The sequence below is a fragment of the Gallinula chloropus genome (genome assembly GCF_964237585.1).
Source record: "Gallinula chloropus genome assembly, chromosome: 14".
Classification (NCBI taxonomy): Eukaryota; Metazoa; Chordata; class Aves; order Gruiformes; family Rallidae; genus Gallinula; species Gallinula chloropus.
Window position 1 is genome coordinate 964,939 of NC_140099.1, and position 27,392 is coordinate 992,330.

At 53.1% G+C, this 27,392-nt stretch overlaps 1 protein-coding gene across 5 annotated transcripts in view; it reads left to right on the plus strand.

The window, feature by feature from the left end:
* The window catches only part of SAMD4A (sterile alpha motif domain containing 4A), a 95,414-nt gene continuing 68,022 nt past the window's right edge, over positions 1-27,392 (plus strand). For all 5 annotated transcript variants that reach the window (XR_014617602.1, XM_084270406.1, XM_084270408.1 and 2 more), the window contains exons 1-2: positions 1-118; positions 1,029-1,806. Coding sequence is in view for 4 of the 5 variants with exons in the window: in XM_084270406.1 (XP_084126532.1) it covers positions 1,611-1,806 (196 nt within the window). In the remaining variant the exon portion in view is untranslated. The remainder of the gene's footprint in view (positions 119-1,028; positions 1,807-27,392) is intronic.

Here is a 27,392-nt window from a genome sequence, read left to right on the forward strand (position 1 = left end):
GAGCCGCCGCCGCTGCTCGCGTCCCCCTTTCCCCCCCCCTCCCCTTGTCCCCGCCATGGCACGGCCCCCCCCGGCGCCGCGCCGCCCCCCCCCGCTCCCCGGGGCCGGTATGAGTCAGGTGAGTGTTTCAGTGCGGAGGGGGGGGGGGGGGTAACTTTTTTCGGGGGGAGGGGGAGGAATGTGGGGGGAAATACTTCACTCCCCTTCTCACCCCCCCCCCCCCCATCCCCCTTTAGCTTTGCTGCAGTGGGGGCACCCACCGGCTGCTGGATGCACTGGGGAGGGGGTTGCTTATCACCCCCCTAAATGGGGGTGTTGGGGCCATGGGGGTTGTTGATTAACGCCCCCCCCCCCTCCCCCCCATGCGGTTGTGGATGCATGGGGGGGAGTCGCTTATTTCGGGTGCTGGGCGCATTGCGGGGAGTTCCTTATCCCCCCCCACCCCCCCCCGGCGGCGCTGGATGCATGGGGGGTGCTTATCCCGAGGTGCTGGATGCATTGCGGGGGGTGCTGCATGTACAGAGGGGGGACTTTACCCCCCTGCCTGCGTGCCGGGGGTGGGGGGGAGTTCCCTCCCTCCCCCGGAGTGCGGGATTCATCGGGGTGCGGGGGGGCAGGTTGCTTATTCCCCCGCTATTGGGGTGCTCGATGCATTGGGGGGGGTGGTGTTGCTTGTGTCCCCTCCGGTGTGTGCTGCGTTGCATGGGGGCTGCTTCCATCCCCCGCGCTGCCGGGGGGTGCTGGGAGGGGTGCTCCCCCCCCCCTCCCGCGCTGGGTGCAGTGGGAAGGGGCGCTTCTCCCACCTCCCCAAACCGCGCTTGGAATGGGGGGGGGGGTGGGGGGAAGACTGCTCCCAGCGTGGAGGCTGCTGGCTCCAAGAGGAGGAGGAGGAGGAGGGGGAGGAAGGCAGCGGGGCTGCGGTGCCCGGGCCGCCGTTTGCCAAGGCCGAGGGCGAGCCTTCCCCCATCCCCTCCACCTCCTCCTCCCGCCCTCCTCGCCCCCCTGACGCCCCCCCCTCTCTCTTCCAGGTGTGAGGCCCCGGCGCCCCGCCGCGCCCCGCCGGGAGGAGGCAGCCCCCGCCGCTCCCGCCCGCCGCCGCCGCAGCCTCGCCGGGGGCAGCCCTGACGCTGGGGGGTTCCTTTTTTTTTCCTGTTTCTTTTTTTTTTTTTTCTTTTTTCCCTTTCTTGGGGGCTTTTTTCCCCTTTTTTTTGGCCGCCCCACATCCCCTTCTACCTCCCCCCTCTCCTTCCTTCCCTCCCTCCCTCCCGCGTCGCCGTCAGGGAATCCATCACCGCACCGAAAGCCAGAAGAGAGGGAGCAAAAAACGCCCAACCCCGGCCGAAAGCTGCGTCCAGAACCAAAACCCACCCTTTTTTGTTTTTTTTTCCTCGCGAAAGGAGTTCTTGTTTGGGTTTGTTCTGGGGTGGGTTTTTTTGTTGCTTTCCCCCCCACACCCCCCGGCCCCTTTTTAACGTTTTTTATCGTTATTATTATTATTTTTTAACCCCGACCCGAGCCGTAGGTGAGGAGGCAGCGTCGGGGCAGGGAGGCCGTCCCTGTTATTTATTCTCTCCCTCCGCAGAGGTGTCTCCTCCGGCCCCCAGCTCACCATGATGTTTCGAGACCAGGTCGGCGTGTTGGCCGGTTGGTTCAAGGGCTGGAACGAGTGTGAGCAGACTGTTGCGCTGCTCTCGCTGCTGAAGCGCGTCAGCCGGACCCAAGCTCGATTCCTCCAGCTCTGCCTGGAGCACTCCCTGGCAGACTGCACCGAGCTCCACATCCTCGAAGGGGAGGCCAACAACCCCGGTGAGTGGAGGGGTTTTTTTGGGCTGCTTTGCTTGCTTGGTTGGCGTTTTGGTGGGGGTTTTTTTGCTGCAACCCTCCTGGGACGATGCTCTAACGCAGGAAAAATTTAAAAAAATACAATAATCCTTAAAAAAAACATCAGAAAACCCCCAAAACAAGAGGGAGCCGAGGGGCTCCCCAGCCTGGTCGCGTTAACAGCTTCTGCTCTCATGTGTTACGTTTTTCCAAGGGGTGATGGCTTCTTGCAGTTGGATTTATTATTATTTTTTTCACAGCAAACTACTCGGGTCTGTGGCGTGGTGTAACTACGGTAGCAGGGATGATTGGTGGGTTTTTTCCTCTCCCCCCCTCCCCTTCTCCCCCCCTCCCTCCCCTTCCTCCTTCCATGCAGTTTCCTGTGAAATAAGTAAGTCAGGTCACGTAGAGTCTGGATTTTCTAGGCTTCTTTTGGCCAACGTGGCTCCCTTTGCTTTCTGCAACACACAGGAGAAGCCCATCGCTACCTTAGACGAACTGTTAATTTTCCAAAGGTCCGGCTGGCTGCATTAGCCTAATTATTTCCTTTATTATTTTCTTTATTATATATATATATATATATTTTAATGTGGCAATTCCTATTTCATCATTTGGATCCTGGTTGGATGCGTGTGTGTTTATTTTATTATTTATTTTCCCCCAGCCCTGTGGCTCTGAATTACCCCCTTGTGTTTCGGTGGGAGCTCGGAGAAAATCCGAGTGGGCTGCTTTATGTTACCAGGGGGAAAGAAAAAATGCCTGGGGCTGCAGGGAAAGGATGTTTTGGGTCCTGGTTTTATACCCGGGGTGCGAGTTCCCCGACTCCCCTGAAGTGAAGGGAGTTCTAGAGTGGCAGGGCGCAGATTGCGCTGCGGGCGTAACGTGTTTATTTGCGAACGGGATGTTCCTGAGCGTGGATGAGGCAGATGCGTGCAGGGATGCGGGGTGCTTTGAAGCAGAGTTTGTGTTTTTGCTTTGAAACGTGGAGTATGAGTAGGGGGAAGGCAAAATCTGGCTTTAATGTGGTTCTGTATCCCCAACCGCTCTAAAAAAAACCCCTAAATCAACCCCAAAACAGCAAATAACCTCCCCCCCAGCCGTTGCAGAGCATCCCTTTTGTTTTAAATGCTGGAGGGGGGTCCTGGGAGTGCTTGCTTTTTGGGCTGTGCCTGTTGGAGCGGTGCTGGCGAGCAACCATCCGTGTTTTGCGATGGGTGGAAGGGAAACCTCAGGGGCTTGGCGGCCGGATCCCGAACAGAGCCCCCAGTGTGGCCGGGGTGGGAGGAATGCGGGGCTCCTTTTCCAGCTGCTCCCTGTTAGAGCACCGAGCCGGCAGGCTTTGGCAGCTGCCATTTGATGACAAGGTCCAGCTCAACGTCGTCTACGACCCCGGGATGGATTTAAATCCTCCTGCAGGAAACTGGAGCTTGTTCCGCCGCGAAGGGATCGGGGCTGGCTATGGGGGAGCCAGGCCGGACTTGGCCCGTTCCCTTATATAGCTCGCGGGGACGAGAGGGAGGAATGCTGCCGAGTGCGCCCGGGTGCAACGCTGCTGGTTTTATAAACAGCTCAAGGGCTGAACCTCATCCATTTGGGTGGGGAGGCCCCAGGGTGGAGACACGGAGGGGGGGACGTGCTCTCTAAACTCGCCTGCCCCGGGATAAATGCGCAGCCTCTTCCCTGCCAGCTTTACCTCTGATGTGCTGCGGCCCTGGCTGTGAGTGAGCAATATATATATATGTATACTTTTATTATCATTTTTTATTTTATTTCTTTTTCTTTCTGCCCCCATTTGAATTGTGGGATTGGCAATCGTCACGTCCCCCCGCTCGGTGAGGTAATTAGAGGGGGTGATTTACCTCCAGGCAGCAGAAAAGGCGAATTCTGAAGGGAAACGGCGCTCGGACGTCTTCCCAGACACCAAGTCACGTCTGGCTGGCTGTGTGGTGGCATTCGCTCGGTGGAAGCTGGGGGTTGGATCCTTCCCATCTCCGCTCCTGTGAGCAATCCCTGCTCCGTCCCCGTTATCCCGCTGACCTTGCTTGGCGCAAGGATTTGTCCCGCGAGCGAAGCTCGGCATCCGTCCTCCTGCCCATCCCTCAGGCTGTCCCGCCTTAGGTGCTTTCCCTGCCATTCCTTCCCCAAACCAGCTGTTCCTCCAGGACCTGTGCAGTGCCCACAGCGAGCCCAGGACCCATTGAGTTCCTCTTCCTTACCCTTTGTAGAGCCTTTCCCATGGGATGGACGTCTCCGTGCGCCCCGTGGGGCATGACAAGTGTATTTTCCAAGGTGTTGTGGTGGAGGGAAGGGCACCTGAGGTTTGCGACCAAGGGCTGTTGAGACCCAGGTTTAGACTCTGGTGTTGACGCTGCCTCCTTTGTAAACCATCTCTGTGTCTTTGGTAGCTCTTCCTCGTTGCCTGGTTCACCCAGTTTGTCACTTGGCTGACTATGGAATTGCACCACGTTCTTCTGAAGAGCAGCAGCATCAGCTAACCTTGCATTACTCTCTTGTTGTTCGTTTCCCGTTGTTTGTACAGTTAATTTGGGCTTGGTTCCCTCCCAGGCTGGGAGGATGAGGTGACTCCTTGTATGTTTTCTTGGTGTTCTGTGACTTGGAGGTGGTGGCTCCTTGTTTGTAGGTGCCCCACTGGTATTCTCATGGATGTTGGGGATGTAGCGATGGTGATGTGCGTGGTTGAACGGGGTGTAGGGACTGGTTGTAAGATGTGGTGTGGTCACCTTCAGTGAAGCACAGGAGAAATCCTCTCTGTGGGGTAAAGGGGCGTTGCTGTGGCGTCAGCGACGTCAGTCTGAATGCAACAGGCTGATCTAACCTGAGGGACCAGCAAGTGTCCGAATTGACTTAAACGGTGGCTCCTCTTGGGAAGCAAGTTGTTCTGTACATGTGGGACCTGTTGCTTGCCCCAGACTCGTTGGGGAGATGGGAAGGCTTGATCGTGCCTCTAGCTCAGGATGGTTAGAAGGTCGTGGCAGCCCTGCTGCATTACCTGGTGGATGGGCACCGTTTTAGAGAATATAAGCACCAACAACTGAGATCAAGAGGGGGGCTCAAAGGGAGACCAGAGCACTAAATCCTCCTTGGCTGGTGCAGCTGGCTCATGAGCCCTTGGGCATGTGGATCAGGAACGGAGGAAAACCTCTTTCTACAGAGGTGTCCAGGTTGTTCCTTGCCTGGTAGGCTCCAAAAGAGATGTCTGCCAGGGAAACCTCAAGGAAGAAAAACACCTCCTTTATCTAGTTAATTGACATGGAGAAGCAAGTCTATTGATTTTGAAGGAGTTCTAGCTGATTTTTTTTTCCAAGTGTAAGGGTATTTTTGGTAGTGACAGCCAAGCCCTCCTCGTTAGGACTGCGAGCCCGATGTGCCTTTGCCGTGTAGAGCCACGGACAACCCTCAGAGCGGCTGGAGGAGCATTCTGCTTCTGTGGCTCTTTGGGGTACACAGGTGGAACGGTGGAGGGGCGGCTGTAGCCACATCAGGAGGTGTCTTGCGGGATGCTGTCACTGGGGCTGTGACTCCGTGTGGCACAGGGGCTGTGATCCATAGTGCACTTAAAGGTATGGCTTAATTATGCAGATGATGCAGGTAAAATGGAGGTGGGAAGCAATTTTACCTGTAGGCTTCTTCATTAGGTGAAGCATAGAGCTTGTGGATAGAGCTTGTGGCTATCCTGCGTGGAGGCTACGAGGAGCCTTGCTGAGCTTAAGTGGTTTAACTGGTGAAGAAGGTGGCTTTGAGTGCAGGTGGCTTGGGCTGCTGTGCACGGCGGAGAATATAGAAACCATGCTACCCGTGTGCAGGAATAGAAGGTTCAGGTATTCCGTGGGGCTATTTAAAAGCCTGCTATAACTTCCTTCCTTCCTTCCAGCCTGGCCTCGCTGGGCGGCTCTGGTCCCAGCTGCTCGGAGCCGTCAGGACGCGGTGACCTCCTCCGAGCCGCCAGTAAAGGTCAGGCAGGAGTGTAACGTGCCCGTGGAGGGAATGAGACCTGTGCTCCCCCTGTGCCTGCTGGTGGGGCTGAGGCACCCGGGGGTGCTGGGGGTAGCTGCTCTATGGGGTATAGACCCGGCGAGGCGATGCGATGCAGGCTGCTGTATCCGAAAACCTGATCCGTAGGCTTTTGGCGTGGAGCACAGGGAGTGCTCCTGGTCCCATCTGCTGGGGCATGCCCTCTCTGATGGCCAGGGGGTGTGGCAGGGCTTTTCTTAGGACTTCCTGCATCCCATCCCACTGTCTTCAGAGGTGCCAAGGTCCCCCCCTCCTGCTGTCTCTGTTGGCCGATGTAGGTGGCCGAAAGTCTCCCGTGGGTCCTCCAGGCATCCGCACCACCCTGATGGTGGCAGGGTGACACCTTTAAGCTCTTGGTTTTGAAGGGCAGCAAGTTTTCTTTGCCCTGTGTGCAGGACATTACCTGTTTCCCCTGTTAAGGCCAAAATCTTCCGTTCTGTTTTGCCAGGCTGCCAGGCATCACCACGGGAGCATCAAAGCGACCTCTGTTTCTCCTCCTGGGAAGGACTGGCTGGAGGGGAGACAGGGGTTGCAGCCACCAGTAGTGTCTTTAATTAGACCAAGTGATGCGGCTGGAAAAAATGGGCCAAGCACGAAGGTGCAGCAGCTCAAAGGAGGGCTTGTGTGGGTCAGGGTGGGGTTTTTTTCCCCTCCTCAACTGTACCAGCTGGTCTATTAAAAGGTATTACGTGTTCCTGCAGAGCTTGCTGCTGTGGCTCCAGCCCTGGGACTCCAGGCTGCTGCCTCACTGGGAAGCTGCTACCCCTCTGCTATGTGAATTTTCCAGTTTGCCTCCCACCCCCCAGTAACCCTTGCTGATGGGGAAACCACCTCAGCACCCCATGTGAAGCTGATTCTCTATTTTATTTTGGTTTGGTTGTCATTTTTCTTGTCATTTTCCCAAGCATCATGCTAGTGCAAGGGGTCTGCCCCCAAAGAGACTCTTCCATATTTTGCAAGGTCCTGTTGTCTGTCATGCAATGCTGATACCAGGGTGAATTCCCCCAGTGACTGCTGTTGGGGGAAAAATCTCACCATTGAAGCACACATGAGCGATGCAAAGCAGCATGTCATGCGTTACCACAGGCTTGAGTGGGAGTTTTCTGCCTGGACCAGACTCTTGTCCTTGGTTTCTATCCAAAGGCTGCCCTTCTGGGCCAGGTACCTTGCTTGGAAAAGTCCCTGAGAGTATGTTCTGCTGGGATGCTGCACGTGAAGGGACTGCACCATGCGGGGCATCGCTGATGGCGTACGGCGTCTTCAGCCCATCATGATGTGGATTGATGGGAGAGGCTGGGGATAGCTGTGGACAGGGAGCTGAGTAAGAACCAAGGGCAGAGCCATCAATTAAAATAATCTAGTTTGGGAATACACTTAGCCCTGAATGGGATTGCATGGGTGAATGGGGACAGCGCTCTGCTCGTAGCCTGCGCCGTCGCCAGTGGATGATCCTCAGTGCGGTTGCTGCGTCCTTTGGCGTGCGAGACCGCAGCCTCTGAGCAAAGACGCCACGTGCCTGTCCTGCTGCTTGTCCTACACACTGGAGGTTGGGCTGGCTGCTTTTAAAACAGTGGGTTCTCAGGTTGGCCAGAGTCTTCTGCAAACTTTCCCTGGGGCTGTTGGTGGAGGTTTCTTCGCACCAGGTGGGTCACGGTGTGAATTCCCACCTTCCTGCAGTCTTGCAAGCCCTGGTCTGTCGTCTTCTTGTCTTCCACCAAAACAAGTTATTACTATTTATTTAATTTGTGGCTTATAAAAGCAATTTTATTTTGCTTGCTTGGAGTTTTGCTTGCGATCGGCGTGAGTAACTAAAATAGCAATTAGTGTGGACGCCGCTTTATTTTAAGATGCGTCCGTCAGTGCTTCAGCTCTCTGGCTTCGTGCTCATGTCTAATGTTACCACAGATAACTGTATGGAGAAAGGGCAGCCCCGCTGCATCCCAACCCCAGCGTCAGAGCCGATGGCTCCTCAGGGCGTGGAGACATCAGAGGGTGCCCTTTGCCCCTTGGGTTTATTCAGTGAAAAGTAGAGAAAGCAAGAGCGTTACTCTCAGGTTTTTTGGTAACTCTTGGCTACACAAGAGTGGCCAAGGAACCTAAGAGATGCTGGGAGGCTGCAGGCCCTGATGCTGGGAGGCTGCAGGCCCTGATGCAGGGGATGCGCAGCCGGTCCCGCTCACGCCACGTTGGGTCCTAAGGAAGAGAGTCCCAGAGATGTGCGGAGGTCACCTCTGGGCCTGCCTGTGGGGTGGCAGGCAGCCAAGCCCTGGCTTTCCATGTGGCCCCAGTCATTACAAATAAAGTTGAGGTCGGAGCGAGCGGATCCGTTCCCGACTTTCCGCCTGCGCCGCTTCCTCTTCCGCAGCAGATGCGTTAAGTGGAGGGGCAGGATCTGGTCAAAACAAGGTGGGGATTGTTTCTTGGTCAGGGAACGTGGCGCTGGCATCTCTGCATCTCTGCAGAAGGGGTTCTGTGGGCAGGGAGTTGTGTTTCTGTGGGTTGGGGGGGTATTGCAAGGGGGGTGCCCTCTCCCTGAGCAGAGGGCTTGGGACAGTCGCCCATCATATGGTGACTGTGCGATTCGATCTGGTCTGATTTCTGTCTTCATGGGTACTGAGCAGAAAACGAGCCCTGTTGGGATGGAGGGGTGATGGGGACATGGTTTGCTTTGTGCTGGGTGAGGCTGGTGCATGGGCTTCCCACCCAGGAGGCAAACGTGTGGAAGGCATGAGGAGACACAAGCGAAGGCTTTTTCAGTGCAGGTTCACCCAGCTGATAACTGGTTCGCTGTGTGGCTGGTCTGTGTGCAGTGAAGGTGCCTGCAGTTTGCATATTTGAACATGGTGACTCCTGGATTTTTGGTGAAGGCGTCAGCGTTGTTGTGTGTTCAGCCCCGTCCTGGCGAGCTGTGCCAGGCTCTGGTGCAGCACCTCGTCTGAGGCTTCCCAGGCTGGTGTAAGACACAGCTCTGCTTCCTGATGCAGGCTGGAGGCTTCTGATCTCTGTTGTGGCCAGTGTGTGCAAGGAAGGGATTGTGCCCCTGCACTCAGCGTTGGTGAGGCTGCACCTCGAGTGCTGGGTCCAGTTCTGGGCCCCTCACTACAAGAAGGACATTGAGGTCCTGGAGTGTGTCCAGAGAAGGGCAACCAGGCTGGGGAAGGGGCTGGAGGGCAAATCCTCTGAGGAGCAGCTGAGGGAGCTGGGGGTGTTCAGCCTGGAGAAGAGGAGGCTGAGGGGAGACCTTCTCCCCACCTCCCCTGCCCTGCCAGGAGGGTGCAGGGAGGTGGGCGATGGTCTCTGCAGCCAGGGGACAGGAGATGGGACAAGGGGCAATGGGCTCAACTGCCCCAGGGCAGGGTCAGCTCAGCTGGGAGGGAAAAGTTCTTCCCTGGCAGAGTTGTCAGGGCCTGGCACAGGCTGCCCAGGGAGGGGGCTGAGTCCCCAGCCCTGGGTGTGTTTAACAGAGGGGAGATGAGGTGCTCAGGGATCTGGTTTAGCACAGGACAGGAATGGTTGGACTCGATGAGCTTAAAGGGCTTTTCCAACCTGGTGACTCTGTGAAACCGGGGTGGCAACCATGTACTTTGCTGCTGTTAATTCTGGCTCCTGCCCTGTGCTCACTTCTCAAAGGCATTTGTAGCACTTGAGCTGTAGCTCAAAAAACTTCCTTGTATCCTGTAAAAAACTAATCCCTGGGGCAGAACAAGCCTTTTCTCCCACGTGCACACCCGTGCTGGAACAAACTCACCGCCCTTGGGTGTCAGGAGCACGGGACTTTCCCTTGCTGAAGACAGGGGTGGCTGGTGCTGGTGGCTCTGTGCTGTGCCAGGGGCTGAGATACAAGCTCCCTGATGTTCACAGGGGCTGGATGAGGCCCAACCTGTTGAACTATCGTGCCCAAAGATGTTACTGAACTTCAGGTAACATTAATACCCTGAGTGTCATCTGTGGCTTTGCACTGCTCTTTGCTCACGAGCGAGGCAGCCCTGGGCTGGAAGCACTGGGCACTTTAAAAAGCTGCTTCCCTTTTTTCCTGTTACTGATCCCCGCGAGTAATTCACTCCAGATTTCAGGGGGTTTTGGTTTTTCTTTTCCTGGGTTTGTTTTTTTTCTTTTTTGGATGAAACCTATTTCAGACTGACTTTTAACCAGTTCTCCAGCCCCTTGCCTCTGCCGTTGCCTGGTGGGATATGGGTGCGTGTGGTGTTTGCAGTTTTAATTGTTCTTAGAAGTTGTTTGGCCTGGAGAAGAGAAGGCTGTGGGGGGACCTCACTGCAGCCTCCCAGTCCCTGAAGGGACCCCAGGAACAGGAGGGGAATCAGCTTGTTAAAGGGCAGAGACTGGCAGGACAAGGGGGATGGAGTGAAGCTGGAGGAGGGAAGGGGGAGATGAGATGTTAGGGGGAAGTTCTTTGCAGAGAGAGTGGTGAGGGGCTGGAAGGGGCTGCCCAGAGAGGGGGTGGGTGCCCCATCCCTGGGGGTGTTCAGGGCCAGGTTGGCTGTGGCCCTGGGCAACCTTGTGTAGCTCCAGGGCTGGAGGTTGGTGTCGCTGCCTGTGGCAGGGGGTTGGAGCTCTGGGATCCTTGGGGACTCTTCTAACCCAGACCAGTCTGGGATTCAAAGTAATTGATAAAATGGGGTTTGGCTTGAAATGTTTTAAAGCTCACTGTCCATGCCACTGTGGAGTTTTTTGGGGTATTTTTTCTTCTTTTCTGTCTTGTTTTTGTGTTTTGAAAGATGAAAAACTCCTGAGCATCCCAGCTGGGTTCCTCTAACCCTCGGGTTTTTATCCTTGCCCCCTTCTCTCTGTCTCACCCGCAGTGGGAAGTGAAGAAGGAAACGAAGTAGGAGAAATGCAGAGGGGAAAAATCCAGGACTCTTGTTGCAGCAAGACTTGGCTGCTCTGCCTTTTTGCAGGCAGAACACGGCGCTTCTGCAGCAGCTGTGCTTTACGGTCCTGCCTTTCCTGGGTTCTGTAGTTTTCCTGGTGGATATTCCCCTTGTTTCTCATGTGGCAAAAACATCAGTGTGTGATTTTTCTCTCTCTTTTTCTCTCTGTTCCCCTGTGTACTCAAAGTGCCCTCGGGTCAGCTTGGTAGTTTGCTGGGGTTTTTAAATCCTGGGATTTTTAAATCTCAGGGTTCCAGAGAAGTGGTTTATTACAAAAAAACCCAACAAAGTCCTCAGGCTGTTTCCCTCCAGATAATGTGGATGTAGATGAAAAGTTGAGTTATAACTACCTGAGTGACCTTTCAAGATAAGAATTGTTGTTGGCTTGCAGTATTATGTTAAACTGATAAGAATTCTTTTCAAAAGAGGAGGGGAAAAAGAAACCCAACCAACAAACCCTTTGGTGACCATAAAAACACGGGCAGCACATAGCTCCTCCCTGATGCTGGGGTCTCGAGGGCATCCCTGTGGGGATCCCATCCAGTATCCCTTTGGGGGGGCCTTGGGAAACTTTTCCAGGGCTTCAGGTTGGTGGTGTCAGGGATGCCCGAGGTCATTCAGCTGCTCATGTTGCTGCTGACCCCTGAATTTGCATCATCAGTAGGGAATTTCAGCCTGAGAGTTGTGCTGGGGGTTCGATTATGGTGGGATGGATGGGTGCTGGGAGCAGGGAGGATGCTTTTGGCGGTCATAGAATCATAGACTGGTCTGGGTTGGGAGGGACCCCAAGGATCACAGAGCTCCACCCCCCTGCCACAGGCAGGGACACCAACCTCCAGGCCTGTAGCTACACCAGGTTGCCCAGGGCCCCATCCAGCCTGGCCTTGAACCGAGCCTTGGTCCTCACCTTTGAACTGAGCATCCAGGCAGGAACGTCTCATCTTCCCCATTGCTGTGCTGGTGGACACACCGCGGCCCGTGGAGCCCCGTCGGGATCTGACCCCCATGTCTGCACCCCGGCAGAGGTACCAGCCCCTGGTTTGGGTTGTTAGAGCAGAATTAAGAGTCTGAAGACGTACTTATAGCCTTCCTTTTGCTGGGCTGGGCCCTGTTAGGTGTGTTTGCACGTGCTGCTCCTGGGGATGCTGTCGATTCAAAGCAGAAATCACTTCTGCCGTGGGCTCGGTTACCTCCTGCTGCCAGCGGCTGCCACTGAGACTGGTAGAGCTGAAGAGAGCCAACTGAGAGCGATTGATTCTCCTTAGGACCTGCTCTTTGCACACGTGTAACCCATGTGTCACAGGCTCCTGTGTCTCATGGGAAGCGTGTGTGCACGCTCATGGCCTGAAAAACTGGTGAGAGGCTCAGAAAGCACAGGGACCCAGGAGGTCTCAAAGGAGGTGGGATAGACCCAATAAAACAAACCCAAAAGGGACTCTAAATGCCTTAGAATTAGGTCTAAGGGGAAAAAAAATACCCCAACCACCAAACAATCTGTTTGAATCCATCCCAGCACCAAAGGTGTGCATGGATTCTGGTACCAGTAGCTCTTAAAGGTGTCTTTGCTCCCTGACCTTTCACACATGGTCCTGAAGCAGTTGGTTGGCTGCTGGATGCTTTTTGTAGCCGATGGTCAAATCTCAGTCAGCCAGAGAGCCTTTATAAACAAAGGTGTCTGCTTGTACTGGGATGTGTGTGGGTAAGAGCTGCTGTGGTTCAGCTGTCCATTTCAGCCACCCAGCTTCTATAACCCACCAACCAGAGAATCCACCAAGAAGGACTGTTGAGAGGGGTGGAGCAGGTAAAAGCAGGCTCAGTATGGATAAGCATAGCCTGTCCCTATCTGAGGACAGGTGCCTGGCGTCCCCGTCCTTCCACCACCGTCCCCAGTTTGTACTTTACACACAGTGAGTGTTGCATTAATAAAAGTTCCATGTTGTAGTTGCAGTGTGGGGCTTGGCATTGAGTTTTTTGCAAGCTGCACTCGAATCTTTTAGTTTGTCATCTCTTTTCTCCCTTTTTTTGTTCTTTTTTTTTTCTTATGGGCGCGGGGTGAGCACTCGGAGATCTCTCTGGACAAGCCCCAGCAGCTGGAGGATACTGCTTTCTCTATGGAGTGGAGGAATTTCATCAGAGGACCTATTGTTCAGCCGTGTTCTCAGCGTTTTGGCAACTGTTCTTTAGATTAACCCTACAGAAAAGGGGAGGGTGCTCTGAAATAATTGCAAAAATGTGGGCAGATGCTTTTGCATTGTTAGAAGTCGATACGGGCTGGTAGCAGGGAAGCGTGGTGTGGGATTAAGGAACCAAGGAGCCCGAGTTCTTTAAATCCCTCCTAAAGCCAAACTGGATGTTCAGCGTTCATGTTCAGTTGTTTTCTGGTTTTAAAATAGACATAGTTGATGTTTTCTACCCCCGTTGCTCATCTCAGTGTGTGATACCCAAGGAGGGGATGTGGAGCCTGGCTGATGCTGCAGCCTGACCCTGACACCCTGGATCTGGTGCTTTGGTGGTGTAACACCCCTGATTTTGGCAAATTCCCTCAGCAGAACGTGCCCCTTCTCTGGGGTGACTTGTGCTTGCTTGAAAAAGGCTTCTAAAGCTTTTCCCAGCAGACAGGCAGCACTTCTGGCCACTTCTGGTATTCCCAGGCTGTTGTCCCTGTCCTGGGTGGGAAAGCTGTCCCTGCACACGGCTGATGCTCGTGTTGGTTCCTTTTTGGTCGTCCCCAGCAGTGGTCAGGTTTGGACCTCTGTGCTGAACTGCAGTGTGAGCGAGTCCCACCTCAAGGATGGGAAGGAAGAAGGATGCAATCTGTGGCTTGAGGAACTGCCTTGTGATGCTCTCAGCTGGGCGAGCCCTGCTCACCAGTGAGTGGGTCAAAAATAGCTTCGCAGGGGGTAATTATGCTGAATTTATCCTGCTTATTTTGGCCCCTGGCACTGGTAAAACATGGGAACAACCTCCCTAATCCAGCTAGAGCCACCAAATCTGGCAGCAATCCCCCTGATCCACAGAAAACACTTTGCAATGCTGCTTGCCTTTCCACCAGCCACGTCAGGGTGTTCTGGAGTGAGGGAAGGGATGCTGGGGGCTCTGGAGACAGAGCTCCTCCCTGCAAACCTGCCTGCCTGCAGAAGCTCAGCACGTTCCCCTTCCTCCCCTGGACACGCAGCTCTTGGGCAGCCTGAGCTCCATAGAAATGGGGATGCCAGGCAGATGTCGAGCTCTGGATGGAGCTGCTGCCATACCTGGTCCTGCAGTGCTGGCTGTGAGCTGCACACTCAGGTTTGCTCCCCACCTCCCCATGCTCAGCCTGGTGTTTTGAAGGTGCCCACCTTAGCTGGGGGCGGGTTCCTGCGGTGGTCGGTGGCTCGTGATGAGTTCTGCTCTTTGAGTTGGTGGGTAGGGAAGGTTGGATGGGTGTGAGGATGCTGGTGGCTGGTTGTCCAGGGCAGTGAAATCTGGTGGTGGATTAGCAAAGAGCTGGTGCAGCGGGTTAGGAGGGGGCTCAGGATAGCTGGACAGGTGTAAATTTGGAGGGGTGAGTAGTTCCCATGCGCTGGGGGCCAACACGACGTCGCTGTGCACCAGCTGTTGCACAGCACCTGCTCGTGCTCTGCTCCGAGTGCAAGGACACGTCACCCACCCATGGTCTGGTGCAGTCCCTGGTAGGGGGCCTGGAGGAGAACTGGAGCCCGTGAGTGGTGGCTGAGGAGGGGGGACAGAGCTCCTTGCTCACCGTGAGCAGCTTCCTCCTCGGAAGGAGCCAACTCCAGCCCCCGGCTGTGCGAAACATAACTGAGGGTTTGGGGTTTGTTTAATCTGATGCAAATGTTTTGGTTCAGTTTACCTACACAATTACACTAATTTGCTTTATTATATGCAAAGAGATTAAAAAATTCATCTGGCAGAGAGGATTAAAAACTAGTAATAGCCCTGCTAACAAACAGGTGATGTTTTAGGATCTCCTTTCACCTGTGCCTAAGCAAATCCCAGCCTTTGTACTCCCAGTTTTCCTAGGGAGAGCTCATTAAATTTAGCCCCATTGTTCAAGTAAATGAGAAAGGAGCGAATTAGGAATGTAAGAGTAAATGCTACCACATTAAAGCAGCAGTCATGATTTAAGGGCTTGATTTGGGGCTTGATTTTTTTTGTTGTTGGTTGTTGTTGGTATGTGAACCTGGAGCAGTGGGGTTGCTTTACCCTTTAAAGGATTTAATGAGTTGCTCTAATTGTCTTTTAGCGTTGCAGTGCTTCAAAGCTACGCAAGGTCAGGCTGAGCATAACTAATTCCAGTGTGAAGGCAGAGAGCTGTCCGTTTCTCACCAGACTCACAATTAGTGTGGCAACCTCCTGCCTTTGAGAGGGATGTGGCAGGAAACGAGACCACTGGAATCTTGCTAAAGAAAAAAGCTTGGGAATTATTTTTTTCCTCTTTTTTTTTTTTTTAATAAGGGAACCTTGTAAGAGCCAAGGTTTCATTTAACTTCACTTGTGCTTTCTTGGGCACCTCTGGCTCAAGAGGACTCGGGCAGGAGGTCAAGACGTGGCAATGGTGTCCTTGCATCCTTTGTTGTGGGCTGGCAAACCCCTTCTAGGGTGCTGTCTTTTGAGTCCTCATTACTTGGTTTGTCTGGATTTACCCATAGCAGGGTGCCAGGGATGCTGAGAGGGGTTTTTTTCCTGGGGTCTGGTGCTGCTGTGGGAGCTCTGCAGTTTCATCCCAGCCAGGACCTGGGCTTTTGGGGGTGATCACCTTGCTATTTTGCAAAAATCTTCTCGTTGCACCGTTCAGGATTGTCATGATGAATATTGGCTTCATCATCTTGATGTCAAAACCCACCCCCTGGCCATTTTCACGTGCCTGTGCTCCCCGTTCTGACCTCTGCTCCCCGTTCTGACTTGTGTAGCAAGGAGCCCAAATCATCATCCCACTTCTCACAGCATGTCCTGCAGCGTGTGCGTGGCCAAAGCACATCTTCCTTCAGTCAGGTCATCTTTGGAGATCTGCAGCCTGTCCTGCTGCAGGGCTGCTCTGGTGGATGGGGGTAACAGCCAGTAGCTGTCAGTGTGGCACCTTGGTGTTGGGAGGTGATGCTCAGGACTCCCCACTGCCATCTTTACAGGACTGTTTTGCAGTCTGCCCCTCACTGCATGTGTTAATTTTGCTTTTGAGGTCCGGGCTGCTGCCACGACCCATGAGTGTCCCTTTCTTCCCTACATCGTGGTCTCCTGCCGTTGGCAGTGGCCGGGACCCTGGTGCCACCATGAGCGCAGATGGGAAAAGGGCAGCTCCTGTGCCCTCACTCCCACCTCCCTTGTCCAGAGAGCCTGTTACTATGATGTAGAGGTTGCTGGTGACTGCAGTGAGCTTTTGCTGCTGTGTGCCCAAGGGAGGACTCTGAGGCCACGTTCCACTTGCCACCAACCTTCCCACCGTGGCTGGGATGCAGATGCTGGTCCCTGGACTGCTCCGAGTTCCCAGCGTGGGATGCTGCCAGCAACCTCCCATCCCCTCGGTGCCAGCTGGAGCCCTGCCAGCTCCTCCAGACCTCTCTGGGCATCACCTTCCTGCTGGTGGAGAATGGCCAAATGAAAAACACTTCCTGTTCTCCATCGCCTACCTAAGCCTGACCACCCAGCCTCGGAGAAAGGAGATGGGGCACCTCTCCAGCCGTGCCTCAGTCTCTCCAGCCATGCCTCTGTCTGCTTTTATACCCTCTAAAATCTCTGCACACCCTGGTTTGCACATGCACCCAGGGCTGCCTGGCTCCCTTGAGGGTTTGGGGTTGGGTTTTTTGGTTTTCTTCTTTCTCTGTTACCTCCTGACGTGCCTCCAGCTGATAGAAGTTACCCCATTGCAGCAGAAATCCCAGCCTGTGCTCCGTGCTTCCTCTCCTCCTTTTCTTTTCCTGGAGCAAAGACCTCATGTCACAGCTCCCAGGAGAGAGGAAAACAGCCTTAACTCTTCATCTCTGTCCTTGCTGATTTAAGGAGTGAAAAAGTGGCCTGAGTCTGGGGGTTTTATTAACAACTAGCCAAGTCCTGGTAGTACCAGTGTCAGTACTGAAGGACTCAGTAAGCTGAGGCACGCAGCAATATCTGAAATGAAATCTGTTCTTAATTGCTGGGGTTATAAATGGCAGCATTTTCTCCAAATGGAATTAATTTATTATTTTTTTTTAAATTTCTGAAACAAGACTCAGCAGCATGAACACCCCCCCCCCACCCCCACCCCGTGCCATTAGTACAAAGCTTGGTAATCAGGCCCTTCCAAAAAGGTGCATTTGGCATTTGTACCACGTAATATCGTTGAACAAACCATAAACTATGTCAAAATACTGTTTGGGGTGGTAATTAAAGCTTTAAAAAAAAAAAAAAAGAAAGAGGGAGGAAAAAAAAAAGTAGAATAGATGAGTACATTCCAAATTGTGACTTTTCAATGAAGCTCTTTCATAAAAAACATTGTTTCTTGCCAAAACAAATTCAAAGGCATTTTTGTAATTTCTGTTGGGGGAAGGAGGAGTGTTTATCCAGCCTTTCGTGTTGGCTGGGCCTTTTCCCTTTGGAAAGAAAAGAAAAAAGTAAAAGCACTGCGAAAATGAGGTGTTTGGGGGAATGTGCAGTGAAGTGTCTTGCTCCTGTCCTCTCCAGTGTGATGTGCAGAGTGGGGTGAAGGCTGGTGGGGTTGGGGGTGCACCTTGGGGGGTTGTGGAGCCTTCCCTAGTGCCATAGACGAAATCTGGTGGTGATGGGATCCCCCTCCCACCCTCATGGTCACAGAATGACAAGGTTGGAAAAGACCTTTAAGCTCATCCAGTCCAACCATCCCTGTCCTGTGCTAAACCAGATCCCTGAGCACCTCATCTCCCCTCTGTTAAACACACCCAGGGCTGGGGACTCAGCCGCTCCCTGGGCAGCCTGTGCCAGGCCCTGACAACTCTTTCAGGTGTGGGGGGCCCGAAGTGGTTCCTAACAGCATGGGGGTGCCAGGGGTCCTGCCAGCATCAGTGGGTTGTGCTTTTGGAGCAGGAACACCCCCCCCCCCACCTCCATGGGTGCTCGGGATGGGGATGGGTTCCCCCCTTCACTTCCCAGGGCATCTTCTGCAGCAGCCGGCGTCCTCCCAGGGCACAAAGCAAAGCTGCTGGAGGTATTTATAGTTTTCCCTTCTGATTTATTTTCATGGGTTTTTTTTAATCCTTCCAATTTTGGATGTGTTTTTGACAGCTCTTACCTGCTGAGTCACCATTCATCCTCTTACATGGGAGCTACTCCTGCCATACTAATTCCCCAAGCAAGCTTGAGCAACCTCCAGTTAAAAATAACTCCTGTTGAGGAAGTGGGGGGTGGGTGGGGGTGTTCCCCCTCCCCCATTTTTTTTTCCCCACATCACCAACTGCTTTTCCTGCTGGGTGTTTGCTTCCTTACTGGAGATGGCTGGTTTGCAGGCGTGATGCCCTGGCGTTGCTGAGGAAGGCTTTGTGCTCTATCATGTCCCACCGCGGTGGGACCGTATGAGGAACTGTGTGTGGAAACCAGATAACGACACAGCTTCTGAAGATAACTCTATCTGATGCTGCACCAAGCCCTCTGCTTTTCCAAAGGTGGATTTTTAACCCCCCAACCCGGTCAGTAAACCACAATTTGGGCATAAACTGGTTGATTCTCATAGCTCTGTTTCATAAATAACTCCCCGTTGGCATCGTGTCGCCGTGGCCGTTGACTTCGGGTGGATGGGGGAGGTAAGGTTGGTTTTGCCAAGGGTAACTCTGATATCCAGGTCTGTTCTCCTTCCCACTTACCATGTTCAGGTGGCATGACCTGCAGTGCTTGCTTGCAGAGGGCCCGTTGGCAGCTGGACTGCAACAGCCTCTCTAGAAACCGCTCAGAAGGACTTCATAGAGTCAGCGGATGCATTAGGTGGGAAGGGACCTTCAGAGCCCGTCCAGTCCCACCCTGCAGTGAGCAGGGACATCACTAGATCAGGTCACTCAGAGCCCCATCAAGCCTGACCTTGGATGTCTCCAGGGATGGGGCCTCTACCACCTCTCTGGGCAACCTGTGCCAGTGTCTTACCACCCTCAGAGGGAAGAATTTCTTCCTAATGTCTCATCTAAACCTGCCCTGCTCTAGTTTAAACCATTGTGCCTCATCCTATCACTCCATGCCCTTACAAACAGTCCTTCCCAGCTTTTCTGTGGGTCCCTTGAGGGACTGGAAGGGGGTCAGAGGTCTCCCCACAGCCTTCTCTTCTCCAGGCTGAAGCAGCCCAGCTCTCTTAGTGTGTCTTCACAGGAGAGGTGCTCCAACCCTTGGATCATCTTTGTGGCCTCCTCTGGACCTGCTCCAAGAGGTCCATGTCCTTCTTGTGCTGAGGGCTCCAGAGCTGGACACAGCATTCCAGGTCAGGTCCCACCAGAGTGGAGCAGAGGGGCAGAATCCCCTCTCTTGTGGTGGCCACACTTGTGGTGATGCAGCCCAGGATGGGGTTGGCCGCCTGGGCTGCGAGTGCATGTTGCTGGTTCATGTCAGGCTTTGTGTCCATGGGTCCCTCCAAGCCCTTTTCCCAGGGCTGCTCTCCCATCACACCAGCCCAGCCTGTGTCGATAACACGGACTGTCCCGACCCAAGCGCAGCACCTGGTACTTGTCCTTGTGGAACTTGATGAGGTTTGCACAGACCCACCTCTCTATTGATTGCAGATACAGTGTTCATCAAGGATCCACCTTCCTTCCTGTTGCTTCAAGTGCTTTCTGCCCCTCCCAAAATTGATCTCAGATTTATTGTCTGTGGCTCTGCCCATCGGCTGGCACACGGCAGGAGGATTCTTTGCTCCTTCCTCTCTCTGCGTTCTCACCCGCTGCAGCCCAGGTGGCAGGTGAGGGGGGAAGGCTCTGTGCTGCGTGGCTGTTCTGCACCTTGTTTTGTGGGTGCTCCCATCTCCCTCCTTTTGGGGGAAAGCAATTAAATGTGTGGTCTGTGTATAAATCTCAGTCTGTCTATTAATCCATCGGTACGTCAATCATGGTTGAGTTCCACTGTCGTACAGCTGCCAGTGGGATGTTTGTCTGGTTTAGCTTCCTCCCAGCCTTTCAAAGCCTCCATAGGAGAATCAAGTTCTGATCTTGTACAACTAACCAGTACTTGACCATAAGGCATTGCAGTCTCTTGTGTTACAGCACTTGTCTTTGGAGAATTTAACTTCAAGCCCAGACACGTGGTGACACACTCCCAAGACTAGGAGCATGAAAAGTCTAAAAATGGCTTTTTGGGGGTTGGTTTGGGCTTTTTTTTTTTAAAGTTTCAAGGATGCTTTTGAGTACTTAGTGCTAGGAAGGAAGACAAAAAAGCCCACTGGCACCAAGAGTCTTCAGGAAAGGAGGTTTCTAATGAAGATTTTTTAAAAAGCATCTTCTTCTGGTGAGGAGATGCACAAACCTTGTCAACGTGGGTCACTCGGTTTTGGAAGGGCTTTGCTGAATTCTGGAAGGGCTTTGCTGAATTCTGGAAGGGTTTTTCAGTGCTGGGGAGTTTGTTGGGTTTGGAGGGTTTTTTAACAGTTGGGAAAAGCTCGTAAAAACGTGTGCAGTGATTTTCCCTCCTTTCTTTATCCCCCCTGCTTCTCACTGGGCTGTCCAGCTTGTGGGGATGCTCCAGCCCCCATCGCCTTTCTGGCCTTAGGTGCTTTAGGCTGGGTTGAAATGCTAAAGTTGCTGCTGGGATGGGGTTTTTGGGGGAAAGGGGGCTGTGATGGGTGAAAAAGGGGGTTTGATGGCAAGAAGAGAAACCCTTCGGTGCTGTGGGATGGTGCTGGGTGGTTGGGTTTGGATCTGGGGCTGCTGTGGTACTGCTCCCTCAGATCTCTCCTTCCCTGAAGGTTTCAGCTTCCTGATTCATATCAAAGGGCTGGTGAACAGGACCACACGGTATTGGAATTGGTTTGGGAAAAATTCAGTTGTTTTCCCCATTCTTCATCCCTCTGGCTGGTGATGTGCGATGAAGAGGAGAGGAAAAAGAAGGGAAAATCCCACTTAGGGATAAAGAAAAGGGGGGTTTGTGCCAGAGCCAGGCGGTGAAATGCAGGAAGGGCTCACGCAGGATTCGTTGCATCCACATTTCTCTGCTTCATCAAAGCAGAAGCTGCACAAATATCTCAATTTTTATTGTTGCTGTAACAGAGAAAGTGTTTTTCTGCCTGAAGTAATAGCTGTAGGAGATTTCTTGGGTGCTTTGGAGGAAGAGTGGGCCTTTTGACCCAAGCAGAGGCTGCAGGGGCTCTTGCAGTCACTGAGGAGGATGATGGTGTGATGGTGTGTTGTGAGGATGTCTGAACCTTGCTCAAGATGTGCTTGACTTTTGCGTGATTGTTCTTTTCATCTGGAGGCTCCCCACACAGCATTCCTTTTGCTCCCTTCTGTTTTCTTACATGGTTTGATCTGTGCTCAAGGTGAGAGACGATTCCTGGGGTAACATCCCTATCAGCATCCTGAGAGGAGCGGGATGCAGGCACACCAGTGCGGTGGGGTGCAGAGGGGATGCGTGGTGCCCTGTGTTTGAGGCACCCCTACCTCTCCTTCCCCTTGCACAGCAGAGTGGTCCTCTCTCCCTGTGCCCCAGACCCTCCCCCCAGGAAAGCATCACCCGGGGAGAGGTCGCGGGCTGGTGGGGATGGTCAGTTGGATGCCAGTTGCCATCCCTGGAGGTGTTTCAAGGCCATGTGGATGTGGTGCTTAGGGACATGCATTGGTGGTGGAGTTGGCACTGTTAGGCTTATGGTTGGACTTGGTGATTATAAAGGTGTTTTCCAACCTAAACAGATCTACAAATCCACTCTGGGAGGGGAGTGGATGGAAATCTGCCTGTGCCAGGGTGAGGGGTGCCCTGTGGTGGGAGCAAGGGGATCCTTTGGCTTCAGGGAAAACCCCTCCTTGGCTCCCATGGGCGGTGGGATGACTGTGAGAGCGATGCCCCTCATCCAGACCTCCTACAGCTGCCACTGTGCTGCTTTCGGCAGGGAGGCGGGAGAGGTGCGGGTACAGGCGCGGCATGGTGTGTGCCAGAGCTGCTCCCCCATCCGAGGCAGCCAGGTAAGCCGAAGGAAAGCGTGGGGAGGTGTTCCCTCCCTCCCTCCCTCCCTCCCTCCCTCCCTCCCTCCCTCCCTCCCTCCCTCCCTCCCTCCCTCCCTCCCTCCCTCCCTCCCTCCCTCCCTCCCTCCCTCCCTCCCCAGCACGCACCTAACCCCGAGGCTTGGCTGTTGTTTCAAAGCTGCTCTCTGGCAGGTTTGGGTTGAGCGCCAGCTCACGTAGGCACAGACTGCGCTGTGGGGCGGGATGGGGCGTCTGCAGTGACCGGAGCTGCTTCTCATCCTCTTTGCCGTTGGACCCGCCACCCTCCCTGGCCTAATCCAGTATCCCCACCTGCGACATCCCTCTCCCTGCTTCCCAGTTGAGTTACAGGGAACGAGGAGGCTTGGGAGGAGCTTTTGGTGTTGGGTGAAGAGAAGCGGTGGTGAGAGCAGCTCTGGGGGGGGTCTCGAGGTCTGTGCACCCACATCCCTGCCCCCCTGACATTCGACCTCATCCTGGAACTGCTGGGGCTGTGAAACACGCTCAGCTTGGCTGGAAACGCCGTGTTGGCTCGGACTTGCAGAGCACGCAAGCACGCAGCTCCTGCCTCTGCAGGCACGGATTGAGGTCGAAGTATCAACATCTGCCTTGAGGCTTGACCTTTTGTATGCTCTCTATTGCAAACACCCTTTTCTGTGTATTTTTTTTGGGGGGGGAATTAAAAATACATAAAGGTCTGTGCTAAAGGCAGTTCTGGTGGGATGGCTTCATCCCTGGTTTGTATCTTGGTGCTCTCCTCTCTCTGTGAGAGGGAGATAACTTACCTGGCAAGGGTACTGGGAGGCTAAATGAATTCACGCTGTGGTGAGCACAGAGCCTGGGTGTAGGCACGGGCTGTATCGCACTCGGAGGGCGCCCGTTAACGTACACATGGAAATGTGCTGATAGCTCTGAGTGGCCTAAAAAAACCCTGCCCCTACCATTCATGAAGCCTAAATATAGGAAGAATAATCAGCCCAGTGATGCTCTCCACAACCTCCAGCTTCTGAAGCAAAGCCTGATTTGTTTCCTTTCTCCCCCCAACCTTTATTTCTGTTCCTACATCCTCACCTTGCATCACAGGTCCCTGCTCAGGACCTTTATTGCAAGGGCTCTTTATTTTCCGCTGTCTGATGGGCATGGAGGGTTGCAGCTCTTCCTCAGGAGGCCAGAGTGTCCCCTCCTGGCATCAGGCAGTGTGGTGTAAATAAAGGAAGTTTTCTTTGGGTAGGGGAAAAAAAATAAATGAGCCTCCACCTGAATTTCCTGGGTTGGCTTTTTTGGTTTGTTTTTTTTTTTATTATTGTTATTAATTCAGTCAAGAATAGCCTGTAATGTTCCTTTCTAGAAACAAAGAAGAGCTGAGGTGTCTGGGCTGAGGATAATCATTTATCCTCATAGCCTTGTGATGCTTCATGTGAGTGAAGAGGGGAGAGATGGGGACGGGGGCTTCTGCTTTGTGAGGCAGTGTCTGCTTGTCTTCTGCTTGTCTTCTGCTTGGTGGTGGCCAAGAAGCATGTGGCCACATGCCACAACAACCTGTGAGATACCCCTCAGCCCCCATTCATGTGGCACACAAGGAGCATCGCCTTGCCCCATCACTTTGCCCCATCACCTTGCAGCAGGTGGGTAAAGGTGACGTTGCTCCACAAACCCCTCTGCTGCCCTTGCTCCGAGGTTTCCTTGCGTGAGGCTTGGTGGAGCTGCTCAGCAGAGCTGGGAGCTCACCTCTGATGGAATACAGGGCTTTCCTTAACAGAAGATCTCTGAAAATAAATAAGTACGAGTTTGGGTTTGGAAAATACTTTCAGATCCTTAGATCTTCCAGCCAGAAGGGAGCATGCTGATCCTCCGGTCTGGCCAGACAATTGCGCGCCGTCATTCCCTTAGCTGAGCTCCTGGCTTTTTGGGTGAGCTGGATTTGATTTCGGCATTTTCCATCATCCACTCTGCAAAATGGGGTCAGCTCTTGTTGCCTGTCACTCTCTCCAGCGGATGATGTGCTCCCCTGGCAGGAAATCCTCTGTCCCGTGCCTGCCCTTGCCGATGGTTCATGCCAGCACCATGTAGGGTGTTATATCGGGGGCCGAGAGTGGAGGGGAAGGTGGTTGATGTAGGTGCCCTCAATCGTCTCCTTGGGGTCTTAAAGCCCAGGCCGATGTTCTTGTAGTAACAGGGAAGCTTCTCCTTGCCGCCCTCACGCAGCAGCACCCGCTTCTTGTCCTGGAAGATGGTGGGCTGCTTCTGGTAGGCCCGGTCAGTCTGTGCGTCCGCCATCTTGGCCTCACGGCTCCTACGTGTTTGGCTCCCAAAATCCCTTCTTGTACCCTTGGAAGGGATGCGGATGGATAGCAGCATCCCTCCTCCTTGGCTTCCCCACTCTGATGAGTCCTACCTGTGCTGTGAGAGGCAAATAAAGCAGCCGGGAATGGCCCCGCTCGGAGTGACCGCCCGGCTCGCAGCCGATCGGATGCGCCAGTTGCACGGACGACTTCAGCCAGGGCCAGAGGGTTTTGGTCTGCCAGGAATAGCCAGGTCGAGCGATAAAGGCCCCCTTGTTAATGCCCATTGCCTCGAGCTATGTTTCCACAGCTTTCCCTCTGTTTACCAAGAGTATTCAGACATGTAATTCCACCGGATCTGGCTGCTTACGGAGAAGGCCGGATTATTTGTGTTTCATAAATAAGGCCAGAAAACGCAAAGCCCGGAGCACTGAAAGCCAGCTCTGCACCGCTCCGAATAGGGGTTCTTTTTTGGGTGCCTCTCTAATGCTTTTTGATGATTTTATAATATATTTTTTTAACCAGAGCCCCCCCTGCCCTCTAATCCATCCCACTGTTACCCACATTCTCTCCCAAAACTTAGCAAAACCCCACAAGCCAACTCTATTGCCACAGAAGGTGGGATTTCTATCCCCTTTGCACCCTTTCTGGCTTAGTCTCATGTGCTTTGAGCCCGGCAGGATGTGGCCCCCAGCACAGCGGAGCAAACCTGGCTGCTGGAAGGCTGGACTGGCTGGACTGGCGTGGGGCTGATTTTAGCATCAGTGTCAGCTCCTGCCTTCTGAAATGGTGTCTGGTTTGTGCCCCATCCGGAGGAGAGCCTTATATGGGCTCCCCTGTGTGACCAGAGGGGCTTTTTCTGGCTTAATCCTGGAAGGGTTTTGTTGTCGTTGTTGTTATTTGGTTGTTTGTCGTTGAGTTTGGGTTTTTTTCTGTACAGTAAAACTTTGTTTTGAGGAGCTAGGATCCTGTATGGTGAGACCTGGGTGCTCCTGGGGAAGGTAGGAGTGATCCATCAGGGTAAAACAGTCATGGTGCATCCCCTGACAAACCCCTTCCCAGAATGCTGGAGGGTTTGGCAGAGCTGCTGTTGCCTCCCTGAGCTTTTGTGCTCCCCACCGCTTCTTCCCACCTCTCCCAGTTGTCCTCCTGGTCATAAAACCAGCGAAGGGCAGAGGTTGGTTTACACCAGCCACCTGCATTTGCCGAGAGCTCTTGTGTCCATCTGCTTCCCCCACAGGGCACAGCATCCCTCTCTCCTCTCTCCAGTGGAGCCCATGGGGAGAGTGGGTTTGTAAAGGTAAACGAGCAGTTTGGTTAATTAGAGCTCTCTGGACCTTTTCCAGCTGGATGCCTGGCACCTGCACCACGGCTCTGGGGCTGGCACCTGGACCAGCGATGGTCAGGCTCTGCAGGGGTGGGATAAAAACCCATCGCTGAAGCGTATTTTCTTCTTTCATGAGAAGGTTTAGTGGTCCAGCCTGTCCTCAAAGCACCTTGTAGGAACGATGAAAGTAAAAGCAGTTCTGGTACAAACACAGCCATATGTTCATCAGAACAGGAGGGTGTCAGTTCAATTAGCAGAAGTATTTGGAGGAACATCTGTGAAGGGGTGGGAGAGATTTCCCATCCCGCCGGCCAGCACGGCAAGTCCTGTTCCTGTTGGACCCGTGCGTGGTCCCCAGAGCCGAGCCACGCTCCTCCCGTGAGACTGGCTGGCTGAGATGCTGCTGCCTCCCTCAAGAGAGAAAAATAGTATTCAAAAAATGGGTGGTTTTGCAATCTGTCCTTCTGCCTCAGCCTGAGGGAGCAGTTGGGCTGGGGACATACCGACGGGACATGTGGCTGAGCCCTGTTGGTGACTGATTTAGCATATGCTAAATCCCCCAGTAGCAAGGCCTAGAAAGTGATGTTCTCCCAGTATAAACTCTCATTTTCCAAAGCCCCAGTGTTTCTGGGACTGACTTAGGTTCCATCCAGACCCACTGGGCTGACATGTAAGTTTGGGAAACCAACCTGTAAGCGGTTGAGCAACAGGAAGTTGTTCTAGTTACTTCTTTCCTAATGGAAAACAGACTTAAGGGCTTTTTGGCTTCTTCTGGGGGAGGTAAATGAGGTTTTGAAGCTTTTCTCACCCACCATCGAACTCTTCAGCATAGTAATTAATATATTCCCCCACATTTGAAATGTATCCCCAGAGAAGAAGAGCATCCATGGTGTCAGACCGTTGATTTAGGGGTGGTGGATCATCATGACTGTAGGGGTTTTGGGATGACGCTGGTCAGGGCTGCAGCAGGGAGGAGATGCAGCTAATCAGTTTCATTGTCTAATACAAACAAAATAAGCTTCAAGCCCTCTGCTTCCCCTGTCTGTGCCAGAGCTACCTTGTCGTTCTGTTCTTCTCTGGAGTGAAGTTTAACACGTCGCTGGGAAGAATGAGCCTGTAGTAAATACAATGATTCATCATTCCCACCGTAGTGAAAGGAGGGAGGTGGAGAATGTCTGTCAAGTTCTCCTAAGTCCTCGAATTAAACCTGTAGGGATTTTGAATAACCTCCTGGTTAGCAAATAAATCCCTAATTTTAGCATCAGGATGATAGTTAATTGAAAAGCAACCGAAGGGACGTGCTCATTTTTAGGCAACCAACATAAACCAGTATAAATACAAAATACATTTTTCAAATAAAGGCATTGGAATTTAATTGAAATTTAATTTTAATTAGGTGCCCAGAATTGGGTCGTTTGGATCCCCGGGGGTCCAGTCTCTGTCTCATTCTTTTTTGATTTACTCCCCCCCTCCATAAGGCAAACGCCAATTAAGATTTTAAAAGTGCTTTAAATAACTTCATGCCTGCAACCTGTTGCAGGTCAGTGGGACTCAAATGTTCAGAGGTTTAGGAGCCTACGTGTGGTTGTAATTCTACAATACTTGTGAAGAGGAGAAGAAATCAGGTCTTGGATGTCTTTTATGGCCAGTTTTCCTTAAACGCAGCAGGAAAAAGCAAAAGCAGCAACAATTTTTGTTGTTCTGCTTTGAAATATCACATGTAAGTGGTTGTCTTCTCCTGGCTGGGGAGAAGAGGGTATGGTCTAGACCTCTTTGAGATGATCTGGCGTGTTTTTCTCTGGGGTACTAGATGTCTGGAGATGTGATGGCTTACTCTGCCTCTGGCTGCAGTAGTACCTTAAGGATGGGCAGTGGTACAGGATCCAGCCTTTGCCTTCAGTGGCTTGATTTCCATCTAGCTGGGGTCCTC